The sequence below is a fragment of the Cardiocondyla obscurior genome, linkage group LG25, assembly GCF_019399895.1.
Source record: "Cardiocondyla obscurior isolate alpha-2009 linkage group LG25, Cobs3.1, whole genome shotgun sequence".
In the NCBI taxonomy this organism is placed as follows: domain Eukaryota; kingdom Metazoa; phylum Arthropoda; class Insecta; order Hymenoptera; family Formicidae; genus Cardiocondyla; species Cardiocondyla obscurior.
This window is the reverse complement of record NC_091888.1, coordinates 546,113-567,585: the sequence shown is the minus strand read 5'-3', so window position 1 is coordinate 567,585 and position 21,473 is coordinate 546,113. Positions and strand designations below refer to the sequence as shown.

The window sequence follows — 21,473 nt, the reverse complement described above, 5'->3', positions numbered from 1 at the left end:
AGAAACGCCCTACATAAACGAGAATCCACGGCAATTCTTATTTCAAATCGTACAAATTTAATTAAAGAAGATGTATATTATTAACTATTTATTTTACACATACACGATATCAGGGTTACTTAAACTTTTTGCAATTATATACCGTACAGTTAATTTATTGATACACCCGATTGATATGCCAAATTTATTAAAACATAATTAGGATAATATAATAATGATAAATAATTATCAAAGTAAACATCACCGGTCATTATAATACCGACATTAGCCGTAATTATTTCATTGGGACAGTAATATACGATCAATACTCGAGAAATAGGAATTTCGAAACTTTTTTCCGTCAAAGTGCATTATTGAAAGATATTTATCGTACGATTTATATGCATCGTCGCAACGAGCTGACTTGAAACCCACGGCGTTAAAGAATTTCGCGGGTAATAATATTCACACCTAGTCTATCGGAGCACAAACGCCGGTTGTACCTCCTAGTCGATAATCCTCCACCCACATTCACTGTTCTCCGTAGCAGACCGGGTCTATCTATCCGCATGTCTGTAGGATAGTTTATTATTCATTGGGGTTGCATCCCCGGCGCGGATAAACGACGCATTGTTTATGCATTAGCCTGTACCCTGCCCAACGATCTGAACTTCTCGATCTGACCATTGAGATGATTCGGCCCTTTCTCACATTCTGAATCGCTCGAACTTCTTCGCCTAATCGCTCGCGCGCACGTAAAATTATTAAAACGTACCGTCGTGACGGATCTACTGCCGGGACTGCTTTCACGTCGCTCAAAATTCCGGATGCTGGCCCGAACAGAAAAAGCAAACCGAGAAGATATTGACTCGAGCAATTCTTATAATCCTTCTTTAATCCTTAATAAAAAGATAAGACGATTACGGCATTACGGGAATAAATGGGGCTAAAGGCCGACATAACGTAAAATATGAAATATAAAATACGAAATGAGATTCAGAGTTTCCTAAGTCCGCTTTACCGACTAAATCGCGATAATGCCGTTGCGGATCACGTCTAACATGTTTCGCGGGAGCGATCCCTTCGTTAAAGTGGCTCGATTTTCTTTGATTTGGAAGCAACGCGGTGATAGATGGATAGGAAATGCGATCGCGCCTCCTTCTATCGTCGGTTTAAATCGAAGTCTCGATAGTTCGCACGGCGGCGATGATTAATGGCAAACGTCTGTCCTAGACAATTGGAATATAAAATGCGCCACGGAACTAAGGGAATCTCTAAGCGAGACGGTATGAATAAAATATCCATTAATTTCGGCGAATGCATATATACTATATAAAATTTGCAACATAACATCTTTGTTCACTGCAATTATATTGAAAATATCATTTACGAAATTTTAAATAAATAATAAAATGCAAAATAAATATATAATATCATATATAATATAATTTAATTGCACTAACGAAAAAGCGATATTTTATTATAATTTCCAATTAAATTTTAATATTTATAATAATAATAATGAAATATTTTAATAGTAATTTTTTGCAACATTATTAACACGTAATAATATAAAATTTCCTACACCATATCATTTTAAAATAAGTAAATTTATCATTACTTGTTAATATTAACAAAATATTTTAATACGCTTGATAATAATTTGTTTTATATTATCGGCATTATTCAACTTAATTTAATTTCGCGTATGTTTTTGTCCGAGAATTTATATCAGGGTCATAAGCAACGCGAATAAAGTCCAGATTTGTTCTACCAAATTATCACGTATTTTCGCATTGCGATAACCCTATTGTTTTAAACCATGAGGTAATACGGGCTGCATATTTACACGATCACACGCATATATTCTGCTTTTTGTAATCGTTGTTTCATATTTTGCTATTAGCTCCCTTTGAATGCAACGCTCATTACGAAGCGTTTAAATGATCTCCCGTGTATCGTGCTTTAATACATTTTATAGGAAAATTTATGTTTGACTAAATGTTCGCTAAATTACGAAATAATGGTACTTAATTGTGCTCCAAATATTATCAAGGTATATAAAAAAAAAAAAAACAGGGCTGTTATTTTCATTCAATATAAAAGATTTATAATAAAAATTATTTTACCGTCATTTAATAAAATTTCCATTTTGCCAAATGAAAACGAGGTCGGGGAGAAAATCAATTAACTGCATTTATTTATACTCCAGATTCGACAAAAAGCTTATTTAATTCAATTTTACTTGAATCCTTCTTAAAATCTTTTTTTTCCCCCGGCGCAAAAACAAAAAGGATCTTTCGTTTCTCGCACACGTCGAATTTTTGGTATACTCAAAAGAATACGTGACGTGCATATGCGCACGCGAGCGTAAGGCTGAAGTGCACGGCGGAAGTGCGCAACGAAAAGCCAGGGGTCACAGATTTTTCTCAGTTGATCCCGATCTTCAACCACGTTTTGCATCCGAGACACGCAATCTCGATCGCGGAGCACGCTCTTTGGCAAAACAATAGTTTCAAACGGTAATCTCGGACTGTGTTTTAATTTGAAAGAACACCAGGTACGCCACTGATTGCATTGCACAGTAATCTTAGTTTTTATCGCGTCTCGAGATTGGTGGAGGTGTCGGCTCGGGAGGTGGAAATTATACGTGCGTCCCGCTGCTACGGATATCGGGGTCAGGTTAGTGTGACCTGCATTATACAAGCCATCACGTATAATCTCGAGAACAGTAAAAGCGCGTGGACACGGTCAACAAATAAAAAAATAAAAAAAAAGGAAAAAAGAAAAACACACAGGATTGCGCGCAATATTCCAACTTACTGTCACCTGCCGTTTGATATATCGAGTGCACGTAGCGATAACGATCATATTCATCGGAATTTCTTACTCGTGTATTTATTCATCATAAAAGTTTCTACATACGCCGCGATGTTATTTCTTATATTACGTTAAAAAAATTATACGCAACATTAAATTAATTTATTTACATACGAACCGTATTTAATAAAACTGACATTAAAATTTATAACCACCGTATCTCTGTGCATAAAATATCACGTCAATATTTTGCAAAATAAAAAAAAAAATTAAAAACAAAAAATCAGAAAAAGAATGTCGTTTGCGATATGATGGTATAGATGTCAAAAAACGTTCGATATCAACTACTGACTAAGTCAGTGCATTCGCCGTTTTAATTAAACAGCTCGGGGAAAATCGTACATGACCAAATGTTGTGCCGAGCTGGAAAAGCTTTTTGCAAAACAGAACGTCGGTGCTCTGACGGCTTATAACGGCGTTGCTTTGCCTTTGCCGATCTAACAACGTATATGTAGCGCGTATGTATATCTACCGGATCTCGTCACGGCTTCCTTCAATCTTCAAGGCAATATCTAGGACCCAGTCGTGCGCCTCTTGGTTAGCGAACTGCAGGTGTACCATGTTTATCACCTTCCTCACCCTTCGCCGGCAATAATTAATTACCATAGAAGACCTTTTAAGTCGTTGGCCGCTACGCGACGCAATTATCGCGAACAGCCTCATAATGACGCGAAATTTATGCATTGTAACAAACTTACGGTACAACGATGCCATTAAATCAGGCGTAATGCGAGAGAAGTCTCTCCTCGGACTCGCCGATAAGAAAATCTACCCATTTTTCCAAAAGTTACGTCGTATGTAGAACGAATCGATACCGACGCCGTCACTTTCAATATTTATTTGTCATTCTGGACTTGATATATGATATTTCTCGCGAGAGTAAGTAAAAGTTCGTAGCATTATTTATTTTCCAAAGCTTTCTCCACGTTTACTTTTCCCGCGGTCGTACAACTTTTAATTGTTCGCAAAAGAAAAATATATCGTACTTAATTACGAAAATATAATTTTTAATATCGTCGCTCTCGGATTTTATAAATAATTTTATAATGGTTATTATAATTTGAACTTAATTCTCATTTCTGATTATTAGCGTAGCGTGTTAGGTATCTTGAAAGTATTGACGTGCATTAGTAGACAATGTCCAGAGTAATCGATGTGAGCACAAATTTAATTAATTTTGAAATGTTATGATATTAAGCGCGAGGAGTAATAACGTTAAGGTTAAGTCTCCTCGTCTATCGGTTACGAAATTACGGCAAACAGTTCGGGTGAAATCTGGGGCCGGGTTTTTTTTTTTTTCTCGAAAACTGCACTGTTAAGCAGCAAATGAGAATCGATCGTTTCATCAAATTCCCGGTATGAAAAAGGAACGCCGCGGTGGAGTCATTCGCGTTGAAACCGATGCTGGCGCGCGTCTCGCTAGCGAAAATAAAGTCCGTGGATTCGTGGTAATGAATCAATCCGATTACACACAGTTTGCGAGTGCAAATTGAAGTATGCGCGATAGGAATCAAGAAACATAAATGCTTATCAGAAAGAGCACGTTGATACGCGGCTAAAGCTACATTGTGCAGCGTTGTGTAATATAGCTATGTAAAATTCTCGAGATAAAAACGCGGTTTTAAACGGAGCACACACGAATGAAAACACGTCGGGTTTTCGATGCGGAATTAATGGTTTCATAAGTAATGAATGAAAATTACGCTTAAAAGCACACCGATTCGCTCCCGAGGCTATCCACGAGGGGAAGAAGAAAGAAAAAAAAAAAAAAAGAGAGGAAAAAAAAGAACGAGAATATCGTATCGCAGATTCGATGGCCGAATTAAATACCGCGAGTTACTTGTGAATTGATTGCTCTTAGCTCAGTTTTATGACGATACAAAATTTCGCGAAAAGTTAAATCATTTATATCATCTCGTATTTCAAAATGCCGATTAATTGCATACAATTATGAATAGTATTTTGCGTAAATTAAACTAAATATATAATTAAAGCAATAATTCAAAATAATTGAAGAGGCTATCTAGGTTAAAATGAGAGGAGAGCCGCTTCTCTCATTATTATTAATTAAAATAGTATAACAATAGATTTGATCTAGGAAACAGTTCAGTAATTTAAATAAAACATTTTCCCTTTTTTAAAACCTATTTAGCTGCTAAAATAATATAATTTTCTACGTTGATCATATTTATTGAATCTAATTCAATCAACAACTAATTAACGCAGAAATACCAGCAGAATTAAAACAAAGAAAAGAATCTACTTATAATAATGTCATAAAGTATATTGTAATTATCACTTCTTTTCTTTCGTTGTAATTTACTTTTTGTCTTTTTTTTTTCTGCCACGTCAATTGGAAAAGTAATCCGGTTAGAAAAAATGACAGCAACAAGACGGACGTCCTATCTTTCACGACGGTGGGTACGCGTTACTCGTTATTCTCCTGAACTCATTCACCTACTGCCTGGTTCTATTCGTTACCTCTGCGAATATTTTATCGTCACCATTTCTCAGTTTCACCGTAACGAAAGGCTAGGATACTCGTTAATTACGCACAGAACCATTATGCCACGCTTCCATTTGCATGATAATTCCATTTTGCGATGATTATTGGATGTGAAATGAAACAGACGGTGTCTCTACATCTTTATAAAAATGAAAGCAAAGTCACTCGTGAGTTACTATATTTTAATGTACTTTAAATCTCTGTATACAATTGCGTATTTTTTTTTTTTCTTTTAAAAAAAAAAAGTTTTAAAATGTATTATTAAAAAGAGTAAAGATGTATCTGTTAATCTTCGCGTTCTTAGAAACAATGAGGCAGTTTCGTTGGATATTGAATAAATTGAAAATCATTGTTCGTTAAATAGAATGAAGATATTGCGTTATTTACGAATCGCTGCGGCGGCTTCGGGCAAAAAGCCTTAAAAATGCCGAGCGCCTCTATTGCAACGGTAAATTGTTTATTAATTTCACCCACATGGAATGCACAACTAACTTTAATTGATAAAGGATGGGTAACGTGTAACATCGCGCGAATTGGATCCATTAATAATCACGTGAAATAGAAGAGATATGCGATGCCAGTATATACAGTTTCGATGTGAAAGATTTAATTTCCGATACAACGCGCATTCCTAGCGGTGGCTATAAATTTATAACGGCATTATTTTCAGCGCAATAATACTTGGTGCAATATTCTGCGTGTTATCTCGCGAAAAAATCGTCGCTGATAAAGCGATGAAATGCACGCTGCACCAGAAACGTAGAAAAGTAAAAATAAAAAAAATAAAAAAAAAAAGAATTATTTAACGACACTTTCGATTTCAACGACAGATTATTAACAACGAACGCGACATAACGCCACAGTAATTAAGTCTTGATAAAAGCGGAAGGTACTCACCGGTTTTCACGGTCGGAGACGCCGATGGTTGAGAGCATAAGACATGCGTGCCTCCTAGAAGCGCCAGAATGACGCGAAAAAATTTCAACTTGGTCATGGTGAGTAGCTATTCCATGGAAATCCTGCAACAGGAGTAACGACTATCTTCACCTTCTGCGAGCGACAATTTCGTCTAATTAATATAAACTAAGAGCGAGAGGACCGCGCCATTTTAATTAAAAAGACAAAGACAAATGGAAGGGAAGAGCAATGGGGTAAATAGACAATTCATTTATCTTTTATAATTAATTTTGCTAGAATAATTATACGCTTAATATTTATACAATACGGGAATATTATAATATTCCGCCGCCGCGAACATATTTATAACGTTATTTAATTTCGCGTTATAATAATATCTGATATATGTATAGTAATAAAATAACGTTTCTCGGGCGAGCGAATTTTATTCCTTCCGTTTTATTATCTTCTTCTTTTGTGATAATTTATGCACATTTAGTGCACTCATTTCATACATTTTTTGATATATTTTTATAATCCCCCACGGGCAAAGATAAATAGACAACCACGGGGCCTGTTCATCCGTAACTTTTTGTCCGGGCGCAATCCATCCGAGATAGATCGACTTTGTCGTAATGTTCCGCATCAAGCGGAAACGCCGTCGCGCATCGTGTCACCGTCTCGTTTTCCCACGCGATATTGCCGCCAGCGAAAAGAGAAAAAAAAAAAATCAAAACAACTACGGTGCCGTCTCACCGCGAAATGAGATTCTGATACCGCGATTCGATCGCCACCGCGTGTCTTTGCTGCGGGGGAGAGCGTGTAATAATGGTGTATCGAAGTGGTAAACGAAAGGGGGAACGCGGATGTGCTGATTTATCGGGAATTAATATGCCGGGAGAAGCTGGCGAAAAATACATTTCGTGTCTCATCTACGGCCGCGCAGAGCGGAAGGTAGAAGGAAAATTTAAAATAGATCTGCCCGGGCGAAAAAATTCTCGTAGTCGTCTGTTCCCCTGCGGGGCTTATCGCGGCTAAGATAACGACCGGGTGGGCTCTGTAAGCGACTAAGGCACATTGATGGTCGCCGTTAAGAGGATGGAGGAAGAAACCCGTGGCTGGTGGTTAGATGGATCCCCCTCGTTGACGAAGGGGTGGGTTTGATACCGGGCATTGTACGCTCGCTGGCAGCCACCGGCGCGGCGCAGCTCCCGCCGTACCATCGACTCTCGGATTTCGCACGGTCTGATCCACAGAATAGCTAGATCGTAGATAAGTAGCGATCTTCCCGCACGGTTCAGAAACGTTGACTCGATCCAGCTTAAAGCGACACAGAAGTCGAGTGACGCGACTTCAACCGTGATCTCGAGCGCGGAAAACCCGTGGTTTTTGCGCGTCAGTATATGCCGGGCGATACACCCCCGAGCGATTGCTTTGAGGACGCTTCTCAATGAATTTGACGATTAAACACTGTCAGAGTGCGGATTCACCGCCTGGCGCTAAGCACAAAGGCAGATTGGTACATTTGTCCCAAACGAAAGCGAGTTCGAACAGCAGACTTGAAATTTGTTGTAATTTTATAGTCAATTAGCAGTAACTATATGTTATTCTTCGAGCCATTGGAATATCAGTAAACTACTTTGTACGATTACGCGCGTACTGTACACGATTAATATCCCTCGAATAAAAACTCAACATTTAATTCGCTAGAAATGCGCGTTAAAGAGGCGCAATTATATATTCGCGGTTAATTCGCTAATCGATTGCTCGTGCAAAACGCTCCATTAGCGGAATGATTTATCGCGCGGACGGAACGTAGCATTCAAATTTTATTACTTTAATAAGGATCAAACTCTTAACGACCACACTCGACCTCGTACGCTGTGCACTTCCGTATGCGTGTAGGAGTCAATAAATTACCGATCCTTTGTTCCCCACCGCGGATCCGCGAGCCGTCTAAATCTACCGACCGCTCGGCCGTATCAGAAACTCATTCCGCAGAGAGACGATTTCCACTCTTCCGTTTCGCGGGGCTCCGAGGAAAAAATGACGTAGACGAAGCACCGGGCGAACTTCGTAAAATACGAGCGCAACCGGCGCCGCGATGCACTTCATGCATCGCTGTGGGCGTCTGCATTCGTGACGGATCTACTCGACGAGCGATCCGAGCAGGAGTTTCACACACGGCCGACGAACGCGTGTCGGCGATTTATCGCATTTATATACATGTTCCCGACTTGTATCGTGTGTGCTCGCCGTCGTCGTAGGAAAGCGTACACCTGCAGTAAATAGAGGAAATGCGCGCACAGAATCACCTCGAGCGCTACCACTCACTCGCTCACCGTCGAATCGAATGTGATGAAACCCTTCGGTTATAGGTACAACGGAAAAAACCTTTATGCCGTATTAACTTCGATACGTATTGATTACACTCGCCACTGCTATCTGTCCATTTTTACATTTGCACTCAATTTTTATAAAACCGTATTTACCAATATGTATATTAGATTACAACGAAAAGTGCATATTGAATATTTCATGTGAACCTTTACAACGTTACGTAAAATTTATATTGTGAAAAGTAGTTTATACAATATGTATAAATTATCAGATACAAATGTCGTACTAGTGATTCAGTAGAAATTGGCAGATCAATTTTTAAAAGACATGTCTTTTAATTAAGACAACCGATCTGATTTAGGTATTTCTCTGGCTTGTCTATGCGATTATTATTAACAAATTATACAAATATAAAGTTGAAAAAAAGGTAGGCATCGATCGATGACGAAAGATTTGTAAGTAATAAATATAACCAGGCTTCGTTTATGTACCGGCTTCGAAGAAAATCGACTAGCAATGAAGTCGAGTAAAGACTATAAATCAGCAAAATGGGCAAAAAATTATGCGGTAAAGTACTTTCGGTTCACTGTAGAAAGAAGATCGCCTCTCTGAACAGCAAAATTTGCATTTCTCCGCTGCTTACCTCGCAAAAGCGGAAACATTTCAGCGTTACGCCTATAGAATGAAGAATATCTTTTTATTGAAATGTTGTGATATTTATTTTCTCGGATATATAAACGGTACTTGATTTTAATCAAACTACATAAAAATATCAATCATATAAAAATCAGTAAAGATTTTCTATTTCGTCTGATTGAAACTGCATTTTCTCTTTATTTCGTTTTATATTTAATAAAGATTTCTGAGAGTTGGCAAGTATTTTAAGTCGTCCTGTGGAATACAATCATTCTAATTTTTGGCGTTCGCGCACGGAATTCGCAAGCAGATCCATAAATTGAATCTCAGGCGGCATTTAACGCAATCTTTGTGTTCTAGCTTATTTAATCCAGTCGAAATTCTATGCAGCCGTGCCAGTGGCAAGCAGGGGCCGATCCGGCTGCCAAGTAATACATTATCAGTTTGCATTAAGGAAAGCTTCCGGTAGCACCGGAAGTTCCAAGACTTTAACAGTGTTTTAGAAGTAAACTTTTTTTTATTTCGTGTAGATTATGCTTATCGATTTACAAGTTACTTGATCAATAACGAGCAGCAACTGAAAGCCAGATAATGAAAAAAGTTGCATTTACTTTTCTGTCATAAAAAATAAAGTTAAATTAAATTAAAAAAAAAAATAAAAAATCAGATTAACAAGAAATTTAATCGGTATATCGTCTTGTTAATCAAACTGCGGATAAATCCGATAGACGTGAATCATATTCCACGTTAAAGCGTTGAAACGCGCGGTCGACGATTTCTCTCGGCGTGTCCCGCGTTCTGAACAATATTCACTTTCCACTCTGTTTACCTCGCACGAAATCACCGCCGGTCACTTTTTTGGTCGCGCCGACGCCCTCTCGTCGCAAACAAGCTGTGTGAACATAACGCAGCCGGGAACCGCGGTGGTGCAGCAGCAAAATTGCGGTCGACACGGGCGATAGGTGGGCGTACGAGAGACGTGTGCACGGGAAAAACTCGCGCGGCCGTGAATAAGGAATGCCGTGCTCCCTCAGAGGGTGCACATTTTTCTGAAATACATATTCCCGAGCGCGGTGCCGTGACCGCGCGACTCGGAAGCCCGTAACCACCCTCGCATTACGACGTTCGAGCCGTGAGACAAGTTCCCGGTGGTACTTGGGGGCACAACCGGCGGTGGCAGCTTTTGAAAACTGCCGCGCGGAGAAGCGGAAAGGCGAGAGACTTAAATCGTTCGGTCCCTCAGTGCGCCAGACGTCCTGGAACCTCGTGTCACTTATATGACGTTAAAGCGCAGCAGTAAACAGCTATGGAGCTCCAGGCGGACCGAATAAAAGAACCAAGAGGATGGCGTGTTCCCCCGCGATCGTAAAGTCGACCGACTGCAGTTACTAAGGCGCGTTTTATTTATGCGGGATCGCGTCGCGCGACCGGATGGCCGGGATTACGCGGAAAATATCGTGGAAAGTAAGCTCGATTCGCTACGGGAGTTCCTCATCGATGGCACGAGCGCAAATTTATGCCGGCCGACGAGCTATCGCGTACCCCACGTTGCTTGAATACGAGGTCGTTACTGCGTCATTAAGGTAATCACGACCGACCAAAAAGACACGTGGAGAGAACGCGCATTGTTGAGCATAAGATAACTGTTTTAATCGCATTAACAAAGCGAGAACTTCAATCAACCTTATTTTATATTTAAATATATTTTTTTTTTCCTATCTCAAGAGATAAATTTAAATATAGACAACCCTTGTAACATGTCGATGGATTAATTTTTCTTATACTCGACTGGTTTCGTAAACAGAAAAGTCTATTAAAAAAATAATATTAATAAATAAATAAAGTGACATTTATTCGTTTGAAAATCTGCAATAATTTGACGAACTGAGGAGTAGGCGTAGCCTTTATTACTGTACGAAAAACTGACTTCACCCGAAATTAAAAATAAGAAACGGATACGCCGATCGCTGCCGCGAAGTCAGCTCATAATTGCATCTCCTAAAGACAATCAATGTATCGTTGCACAAGTGAAATGTTATACCGACTCTGTTTGCTTTCTTGCTTTATACTGTAAATGTAAAATCCGCTTGAGGCAAGTGTCGCGTGAGAATGGCGCACGCACGTGCAGGCATGCGTGATCGCGACCGAGCAAACACATCTATTCACGATGCACGGGCAAAATCAACATCAGCCAGCACGCGCAACGATGCGCCGTTTCATCCAGGCGTATCTATCGCTGTCGGTTAACGCTTGTCCACTATTCCTGTATGATTACACGTGCGCGGTTGTTAAAGTGTTGTTGACCGCACGGTGAGATGTTGGGGTCGCGCGCTCGTATCTCGCTCGCGTAAAACACTGCCCGCAATGATATCGTCAACAGGAAATTACGCAACGCGCTGGCTTCTTTCGCCGCGAGTATAATAGCGTAACGCGACACTCGAACGTTGAGATCCCGCTTAGAGCTGGACGGACAAGCTTCTCTAATGGATATTATTAATATCGTAGCAGCGAGAAGGCTCAAAAAGTATTTCTCACGTATTTGCAGCGCGTTCGAAAAATTTAATTTAAATTAGATTAAAAGTTTTATTTTTACAAGTTTGACGAGGCGCACTCTCGCCGTCTTGGAGCTCGAGAGCCGGCCAAGTATTTTTAATTATAGAAGCATGTGCAACCTGTTGTCGGCGTAAGAATACTTTAAAGGGTAAATCGATCAGACGTGACCTAGGGCGTGTTTCTCGAACAAAAGACACGCCCGATACTAACCCTCGCCTTTATATCCGCGCGCAACATTTTTCCACCCCCGGGTTTCATATGGCAACGTCCCCTGCTGGATTACACGCGCTCTATCACATGTATTACATGCGCCTACGTGGTGCCCGCGTCAGTTCGAGTTTCCGTGACGCTCGATTAAAGTCACCTTTGTGGAGCGCCGAGCGCGACAGTCAACGGCGAAATCATCGTCTTGTTTAACGTGAAAAGAGCCGGACGGGGAGATGCGCTAACACGGCTTTCGACATTCATTCGAACAAGGCCGAATATCCTGCTGTTTCAATGAAATGCCACGGAAGCACGTGTTTGTACACTTTTAACGAGGCATATGCGAATAAATCCCGGCAAAACCGACTCCCGCACGCAAGATTCATCCGGCATACTCCATACGTTTTGCATGCTCCAAAGAGCGTGGAGTGTCAAACACGGTACCAATGTAGGTATGTTATACATGCGAATAATAAACGCTTTTTTTTTCCGAAAATGGGCGCGCGTATAATACGTCTTCTCTTTATAATGCAATACAATGTAATTTTAAATTGTTGTCGACACGTAATGATGTAAAGTTAATTAATTTCCCGATGGTGCCGTTCTAAACTTAAAGCTTTTATTCAATTAACTTTTTAATGGCATTTAAACTTATGGTTAGAAACATCTGTGTAGCTCGTGGTCTTTAAAGAGAAATATGCAAAAAATTGAGTAAAAATATTGTCAATCGCATCACGTGCGTCTATTTTTATTTGAGTTTCGTTCAAAGCAACAAACTATTTCCATTCGATATAGAACAAACTTTTAATAATAGAAACGATATTTGGTTCACAACTTCCATCATGGCTTTTAGTTGTCATCTCCAAGTGGAAATGGCCTTGGCAATGGCGGATTTGTTCCTTTCAAGCTTTACGATATACCATTTTGTGAGCTTTATGGATTCGCTACGCGTTTAAAGACAGGGAATAACTTGATAAAATTCTTTTGTTTATTTTATTTCACCGTTTATTTATAGATTAAAACGAGCTAAAAAAAAAAAAATGCTAGGCAGCGTTTTTTAATAAATATTTTTTGTTCAAATATTTCTTATTAAAATGCTAATTAAACAGTAATTTTTTTCTGTCAATACGGTGACTTTAGAAAATCACGAGAATGTAACTTAAAAGTTAACTTCGGAGGTAAACGTCGGAGAAAAAACCGCCCATTGATTTACATGAGAATGCGTATTTAACGAGCGAAATTTTTACATACAGAACTGAAACAAATCTGTGCAATCGCACTTCACGCGATATGGCTTGTTGCGCCCACAATAGCACATCTCTCGTACGAGCAGTACATTAATCCTCTTCGAAATGGAAGTGGCCCGTGTCACACGCAGAGTTTCATAGGAATGACGAACCGTTTCCCCCCTTCAAAATATAGTATTCCCATCGATCAGCCAAAGCTCACTTAGTAGAATTCAGATCGCCGTCTTCGCGCCGGAGCATTGTCTGGCTTGAGGCCTGTACGTCACTAATGGGAGTATGCGCGACCCCAGATACCCCGGCTGCATGACAAATGCACTAATCGGCCTTCAGTATAGAATCGTTACGCCCGCGCAAAGCTATGAGTGATTACTTTGACCCGGCGACGGCGATGCTTCGATGAATATTGAACGGAAGAACGCGATTACATATTCTGGAGACGATGCCGTAATTTTACAGTGACGGGGGAAAATAGAACTCGGTCGGAATCTGGATTTTTAAACACTGACCTGCGTGCTGGGTTTTAATTGAAAACGCGAAATAAATAAATTGCCGCGAAAATTTCTGTCAAGCCGGGCGTACACAAAAGTTGCAAAAAATTTAATAGGCACCTGGGTTAAATTAATTTAATTAAACGCTAAAAAATACAATGTAAATTTATGTGGATAGAAATGTATTAAACCTCCACTTTAATTTTTCACCTCTCTTTTTTTTTAGTCGCTTGAATCTGCTTCGTACGTTAACCGTGTATACCTTCGCATTCTTGTCCCTTCCTCTTTTGTGCCATCCAAGCCGTCTACGTTATGTTAAAAATTCATCAGAATCTCCTTGCTTATAAAACGCTATTTTTCTTCATATATGCCTCGTTTTCGCGCAATCCCTGTTTCTTTTGAAAGGCCGGTGCACCCTCGTATTAGTTTGCGAACGAGATGCGAGCGTGATTAGGTGACGTTACGGCGCCAATGTGTAATCGAGATCGTACCAAGACCGGGTAACGCTGTGATACATTTAATGAAATATGGTTATTGATATAAATTGCCGCGGATACGTTTTAGTACATATTTGTCACGCGGGGAAAATTATAGCGACACCGATATTATTGGACTACTAAATCATTGTCAAAAGGCCGCGGGGAGAAGGGGGAAAGGGGGAAAACATTGAGAGAACAGATAAGTTTATCCGGCGTGCACGATCGCGATATGGGAACGGCGATCGTAAAATTGGAGGTGCAAGGATAGTAAAATCCTTCGGCTTAAATCGAACGAGGAAATATGCCGCGGTGCCGAAGTAGCTTTTCCGGGGAAAGTTTTAAGACTCGGTTTCAAGAATACGCGAAAGTTTCGAGGGCCGACTTTTCCGAAAATCTCGCACAAACTGGACTTATGCCATATCCCTATGCACGCCGGGGACTTTAGACTGCCACATAAATATATAAAAGTATCACGCTTTTTTATTATAACACGAAGAGAAACCAATATCGTCTGGTAAGTGCTTTAGCGACATTACATAGCACATTGAAATCTCTCGTTATTTTTGATACTTAATATTCCTTCTCGATGCGTTTTCGAGATCGGTTTTCGCGCGATGCAAATAGTATTATCCGAAAAATTATACCCTTGCTATACTTATTACAATGCAATATAAACTGAGATTTTCATTAATATTAATATAACGTAAGAGACCATTAAACTGCATAATTAAAAAACTGAATGTTTCATGCATTTCATTAGCTTTATCATTCATTTTTGATTTTTATCACTGCTGCTATTTTAAACAGTAGTATATCAAAATAGAAAATTTTTAGAATTGTATAAAAATTGTGAGTAATCAGTAATAATAATAATCGTATGAGTATAACAAATGTGACGTACATTTTAATATTTATCTAATAAAACAGCGTTGGTTTGAGCACTACACTGGTTTTCTCGTGCATACGTAAACTGGACAAAATTAATGAAGAAAAATTGCATTGCGCGATAACCTCCTTAGGTTCATACATATTTCTGTGACAACTTGGATATTTAATGAATGTGGAAGACCATTAGGTCATACCTTGTGTAAATTTCCGAGTTAAATCTGAATAATAATAATTCCACCGTTAAGCAAAATTCTAAGATATGAAATTATCTTAAGCATACACACGAATAGATTTTTTTTGTTTTTAAAATTAATTATAAATGTTAAAATGTAAACGGGTTAAACACAAAAGTGTTGAAAAAAAAAGAAAGAAAAATTTCCTTACATTTATAATCAGACAGTTAATTAAATTAATGTTAAAGAATTTTTAGTCTTTGCTTCATCTTTTACATTTTTACTTTTCAAAAAATGTGAAAAACCAAAGCCGGTAATTAATTATCAATGTATCACTTTAAATACATTTAGAATATTACATTTAAAATCCATAAAAATTAGGAGAATCTCGAATAAAAGACCCATTTGTCAAAATCAAACTATAGCGACTGTCAATTCTCAGAAAAGGGTTGGAGAACTCATTAACCGAACCAGTCAGTTGATGAGTCTACGTCACTATTATTAAAAGCATTTTGAATTAACTGCATTCGAGCATCGCAGGCATCGACACAGTCCGCACACAAGCTTAACTATTTCCTCTCTTTCTTTTGTTTCCGAAACATTTCTCAGCCTTCGCCGGCGCATTTCCATCAATCATTTCAGTTTTGCGCAAGATTCGCCCCCATTATTCGAATCCCTGTCTGCCATTCTCTTTCTCCGCTTTTATCTTCCATTCGTTCATACCCTTTTCCGCTCGTAAAATCAAACCTTCGATGTTTTTAATTTGTACAGTTTAAAATAACAGAGAAAATTTTGGACAATTTGCGTCTTTGTTATATTTGTTGCATAAAGCTGCGATTAATCGATTACTTTTACCAAATATTTTTACGTAAAGAAACAATAATATTAGTATTAATATCAGCAAGTATTTGCCATGTTTAACAATTAAGAGGCGTACGTATATGCATAATAAATACTGAAATAATTGATAACGACGAATCCCGTCGCATGCAACAAATTACAGAACTGAGCTTGCAGTTATTTAAAAATCGATTTGTGCCATTGGGTGATGCTCTCGCGGTGATGCATTTAAATTATTGCAATTTAACAAGAGAAATTATTTTGCGGTGTTATTACGAATGATTGACTGTGATACTTTTCTTTCCATAACTGCGATTGCTCAATGCGGTAGCATGAGCACGGTGGATGCATGTATGCACTAACCGCAAAAAGTTATTTCGCACATTTAGAGTTTGTTAAACCGCAAAACCTGAAAAAAAAAAGGAAAAAAAAAACTCGCGCCGATATTCTCATATATCAAAGCAAAACTGTCGGTGTATTTAACGTGTTAACTCACGTGAATTCATCTAAACCTGAATTTATAAATCAGCAATCGCGACACGCGTTTCATTACAGCAAATTAATAAATCTCCTTTACAAATATCGCAAATTACTTGTGATAACAAGAAATTTTGTCGTTAATTACAAGCCCATAAACTTTTAAATGTAATTTGAGTTTACGGCCGGTTTGTAAAATTTCCGCATATTTCGTGAAAGTTTAAACCGCCTAACTTTTAAAACTTAATTTCAACACTTTATTACACGTTTATTTATTAAACCATACGGAACGGCGTCTCATAAAATCATCGTTTATAATATTATGCATCAAACGCAAGGGTTGCGAATAAAGAAATATCAGAGGTGGTAATTTATAAAATTGTATAAAATGCCATTTTTTAAATTCGGAATGTCATTTTTCATTAAACGTTATAATAAATATTTTCTAAAACATCGCATATATAAATAAATTTCTCTATTTATATATGGTCTTAAAGTCCAACCGACAATTCTAAATCCAGCAAACACTTCGAATAAAAGCACGTATAAAAATTAGGTAATTCTAAATTTTTGTTCATTTAATTTAACCCTCACGTTTATTTCAATGAGCCTTCACTCCGGGAATCCTAGGTAATGAGAAAGCAGTAAAGACAGATTAAGAGAGCCCCAAACTCTTCCCATTTCCGAAGCTAACATTCTTTTGCGACAAATCCATTAGGGACTTCGAAGAAATTGAGTTTGCGCCCGCGATTCATTATAATCTCATTTATAAATGAGAACTAACTGCCCGCCTAGAAAACTGTGACAGCTTTTTAATTATCACGCTCGAACAGTGTACATCCAATAAATTATCCGGGAATCAGATAACGTGCACGATTATGGCCAGCAAGTTCATTACGATCTTCGTAAATAAATTAATTTATAATAAATAAATTTTATTTTATAACCATTTAAATGTTCTTTTTTTTTATTTTTCAGCGAATAAGTATAAAATTAGAAAAATATAATACTTGGAATTAAAAAAAATTCAAGTACTGTCTCGAAAAGCAAAATGCAATTTTAAAGCTTAGTAAGCGTAGGTACGTGCCTCTTGATGCTTACGTACATAATTTCACATAAAATTTTTACGACTGTAACACATATTACTTAGCATTAAATTATCTTTAACTTTTTAAGAACTTTTATTTAATTTTTAATTAAACTGCTTTAATTTTATCAGATACTGTTTCAATTAATTTCTGTAGTTTCTTTTTCTCTGTTTTTAAGAATATAAAATTTTTTAATTTTGTATCACATTATCAAAAGATAATTTCCCGGGGCTAAGGTTGATTAATGCTAAATTAATTTAAAGTTTACCTTCGAAACAGTCGCGCTCCTTTTCTCTTCAAAGTATAGACGACGATCGAGGAAATCGCTGTTCACAAGAAACACCGAGTCGAGCGGAAGACAATGACGCGAAATCGAATCGGGTGGACGGGAAATGCAACCAAAAAGGGACAGCCTCCTAGAGCACTCGTTACGAAGTATCCAACCACTTCCGGCACAGCTTTCGCCTGATACTCTTCGATCTCACGAGAGCGATCGGTTCCCGAGGCGATGGTTACGGTCTCGAGTCGCAACAATCCCCGACACTCGAGGGTGTTCAATAGTTCTCCGCTCCAGAATGCATGACGCGACGTTTCGCCCGCGGACGACGGCGAATTTATTAAGGAAATTCCGTCGCGCTCACGTCGTCGGGCTCGCGACGGACACTTTTACCCACATGCATGTTTTACTTGCCCTCCGCGACGTCGCGTGCGATCTTTCCCCGCGGCACGCAGCTGTCGCTTCAATTTCGGGCGTAACTCGCGGAAAACTTCGTGCCGAGATGGAAAATTAATAGAACGCGCGGTCAGCACTTTTCCGTTTTCCGCGGTAGCGAGCTTTTCGCGCGTACAGAAAGGCGGTGTAATCGACGTTGACGAGAGACGAGTTTTGCTCGCTGGCAATGTCAATATTGTTACAGCCAGTCGCGCATATCGTATATTATGATTTTATCTGGCCGACTATTGGTCGCGGAAAAGAGCAATTTTTTTTTTCTTTTATTTTCGATTACACCCTTCCTTCTCGCTCACCGTGCATTATTCCACGTCGCGATTTCGTATTCCAGGCGATTTGTCACGCAGCTTTTCTTTTTATACTTCAAGCCTGTGCTTCGGCACTAATTACACAACGCAATCTATGCTGCTTTTGTTACACGTTTCGCGATATCCTTTGTCTAATTGCGTAACTCCGTGACGTCCCTCATATACCTTCCGCGTAACGATTTAGGCGTAGCCCACGCCGGTAATTTCATCCCTACCTATTCCGTATCTCAAAGGGCGGCTAATTACGTTGATAAAACCCGCGATAAAAAGTTCCGCGGGTAATCACGATTGCACCTTACGCCAAAGGTTCGTGCCCGCGAAGAACATTTCGACCGATGAGGTGCTCTAATGTCAACCGTTACTGTTATCTTTGCGTTTCGCGCAACACTTTAACCGTCCGAAAACTGCAATTGCCGAGGGTACATCAAACGGTCAGTCCTGCACGAGTACTTCTCTCGCCGACACTCGGCGCAATCGTTTTCGCGAACGCGCCTCGACCGGTCACGTAAAGGAGCCGCCGTGATGTTACCGTTATCGCGCCGGTATTTTTCCAGTTCGCACGAGTGACACTGCTATTTTCACAACTCCCCCGAACATTTAAAACACTCCGAAGACGTGCGCTCGCGGCCGGCAAATTGTTATCTCGCGCGAAACGTCACTCGCGAAATACCCGCGATCACGCCTCAACCGCTGAAACCTTGTTTTCCCTTTGTGGGCCGGCGATCACGATTTTTCTCTTCTTCGCTCGCCACCCGGAACTTCGCGCGGGACACCCAGCTCCGCCCGCCCCCGGCCGAACGATCTTCAGGAATTCGCGCGCGGAGTAACGCGGTATTTCGAAGAAACTAGCGTTCTTTTCGCTCCGAAAAAAAGCAGACCAAAAGCCGGGCGTTTATAAACGGAACTTGTTGATTCCTTGGATATTAGCACGGTTTCGAGCTCGGACGATTAACGTGAGTCCTTCGCACGCAATCTCCCGCAAACCTCGTCATTCTTTGTAGAAAAATTATGCGCGTTTTCTTTTCTTTTCTTTTTTTTTTTTTTTTTTCAAACACCTTTGACTTTTAGATTTTCATATTTTTCTAACTATGTGTATATGCAATTGAAAATATACTGCACGTTTGATCGCAGACAAAAATCTCATTAGCCTCTAGCAACTCGCTGAACCGCTCGGTTCGATTTTATTGTTACCTTGTGACGAAAATATCTGGTTTAATGTATTCGTAACTCTCGCCGTTTTCCCGATAAAAACTGAATGTCCAAATGCACAGGTTCGTCAACATGCATGCGTGCCACCAAAAATAAAAATCACATTTTCGTACGCGAGGGCCGGGGGAGTTCGCGCCACTTCGAGGTAAATTCGCGTTGGCGAGCCCTCGCCGCTCAAGTGGCACTTAAAACCAGGGAACTCGCGCCCGTGCGGAGCTTATGTCGAATAGCCCGATGCCCAAGTTTTAATGCGGATTTTTGCTGACACATTTACGCACCACCGCAGAAATATCTCCACCGAGCGCGGCTCGCCGAATCACATTCAAGCACTCGAATCTCGCAAACATCCAAAGCGTATTCGTTTCCCCAAAAATCGCATAAAGTTTATCACATTGAAAACGCGAGGAACTTTCCGCCCGATCACCTCGGGTGTTCGTCGGATGCGTTTTCCCCGCCCACCCCCCGCTCGAGCTTCGATCGGTCCTTTTTAAATACCAGCTACAATGTTTCGTTCGCACAGGTTTGCGCGAACGAAATCCGCGCAGGCGAAAGCATCGCGATCCGGATTTCACTGAGCGCGTTTCGCGGCACTCACTTCGACGACCATCCCGCCGCCGCAGGACCTCGCGGAATCGAATTTATCCTGAGCCGCTCGAGCACATCTTAAGACAGTTATTCCGCGAAACAAATCTCTAACGCGAATACTTTCCCTCGTCGGGAGATCCGCACCGCGACGCACTTTTATTCCCTGGGAATTCGAACGTTTCCGCCGGCGAGGTTCTTCGATCACACGGCGAAGTCGCCCTCCCGCCGAAAATCCTCACAATCCCGCGGATGCATTTCCCGAAAGCACATAAATCGACGGAAACTCGCGGGACGCGCGGAAAGGAAGCAAGCTGCTCGGTAAGCGGTAAACAAACGTGTTGCTCGCTTCTCGAGCCGAGAGGCGAAATCCAAAGCCGTGGGAATCCCTATCTCTTCTTAATCGCACACGCGACTCACTTGCTGGGAACGTAGGATCTCCGGCGGTCGATAGATCCGGCTGCGCTCGCTTACTCGCACCGTCGGTCATCTGCGAGTATTCGCGCGTTCGATTTCGCTTATCTCGTTAAAACGCACTCACTGTGGATCGTTTCCGGCGACTTTTCGATCGACATGCCTCGACGGTCGCCGTCCAAGAATTTTTTTTATCACACCGGTCGAACGTGGCGGCGAGGAATAAAATCGGCTGGCCGCCGGAAGCGGGACGGAATCTCGATTTTTTTTCTCGAAAAGTGGTCTCACTTCGGCGGCGGATGCGCGCGCGAAACCACCACGAGTGATGCTGAGGTCGAACTGGAGCCTCCGACGCGGCGCTAGCGTCGCTACGAGCGGAGGGTAAACCAAAATCACCCTCCTCCGCGACGTTCACCCCCCCGAGGTAGAGAAGGGTGGTTGCAGTGGCGGAAGAGAAGCTAAGTCGCCCGGAGTCCTGAGGTGCGAATCACGCGAGAGAATAGGATGTTTCTTGAAGAAACAAACTCGCGACGCGACCGTTACTTTCCTGAAAGA

The 21,473-nt window shown here is 40.4% G+C and overlaps 2 protein-coding genes across 11 annotated transcripts in view; one reads left to right on the top strand and one right to left on the bottom strand.

Moving 5' to 3' along the window:
• Window positions 1–21,473, bottom strand: part of LOC139111861 (protein amalgam) — a 159,361-nt gene that overhangs the window by 119,776 nt on the left and 18,112 nt on the right. For 4 of the 6 annotated variants that reach the window (XM_070672422.1, XM_070672426.1, XM_070672427.1 and 1 more), the window contains exon 4: window positions 6,263–6,384. In XM_070672422.1, coding sequence (XP_070528523.1) covers window positions 6,263–6,359 — 97 coding nt within the window. In that variant the 5' untranslated portion in view covers window positions 6,360–6,384. Of the gene's footprint in view, window positions 1–6,262; window positions 6,385–17,943; window positions 21,253–21,473 lie in introns of those variants that run through there. The other 2 variants (XM_070672424.1, XM_070672423.1) reach the window with 2 other exon arrangements.
• The window catches only part of LOC139111863 (uncharacterized), a 150,000-nt gene that overhangs the window by 113,637 nt on the left and 14,890 nt on the right, over window positions 1–21,473 (top strand). The gene's annotated exons all lie outside the window — the stretch shown is intronic.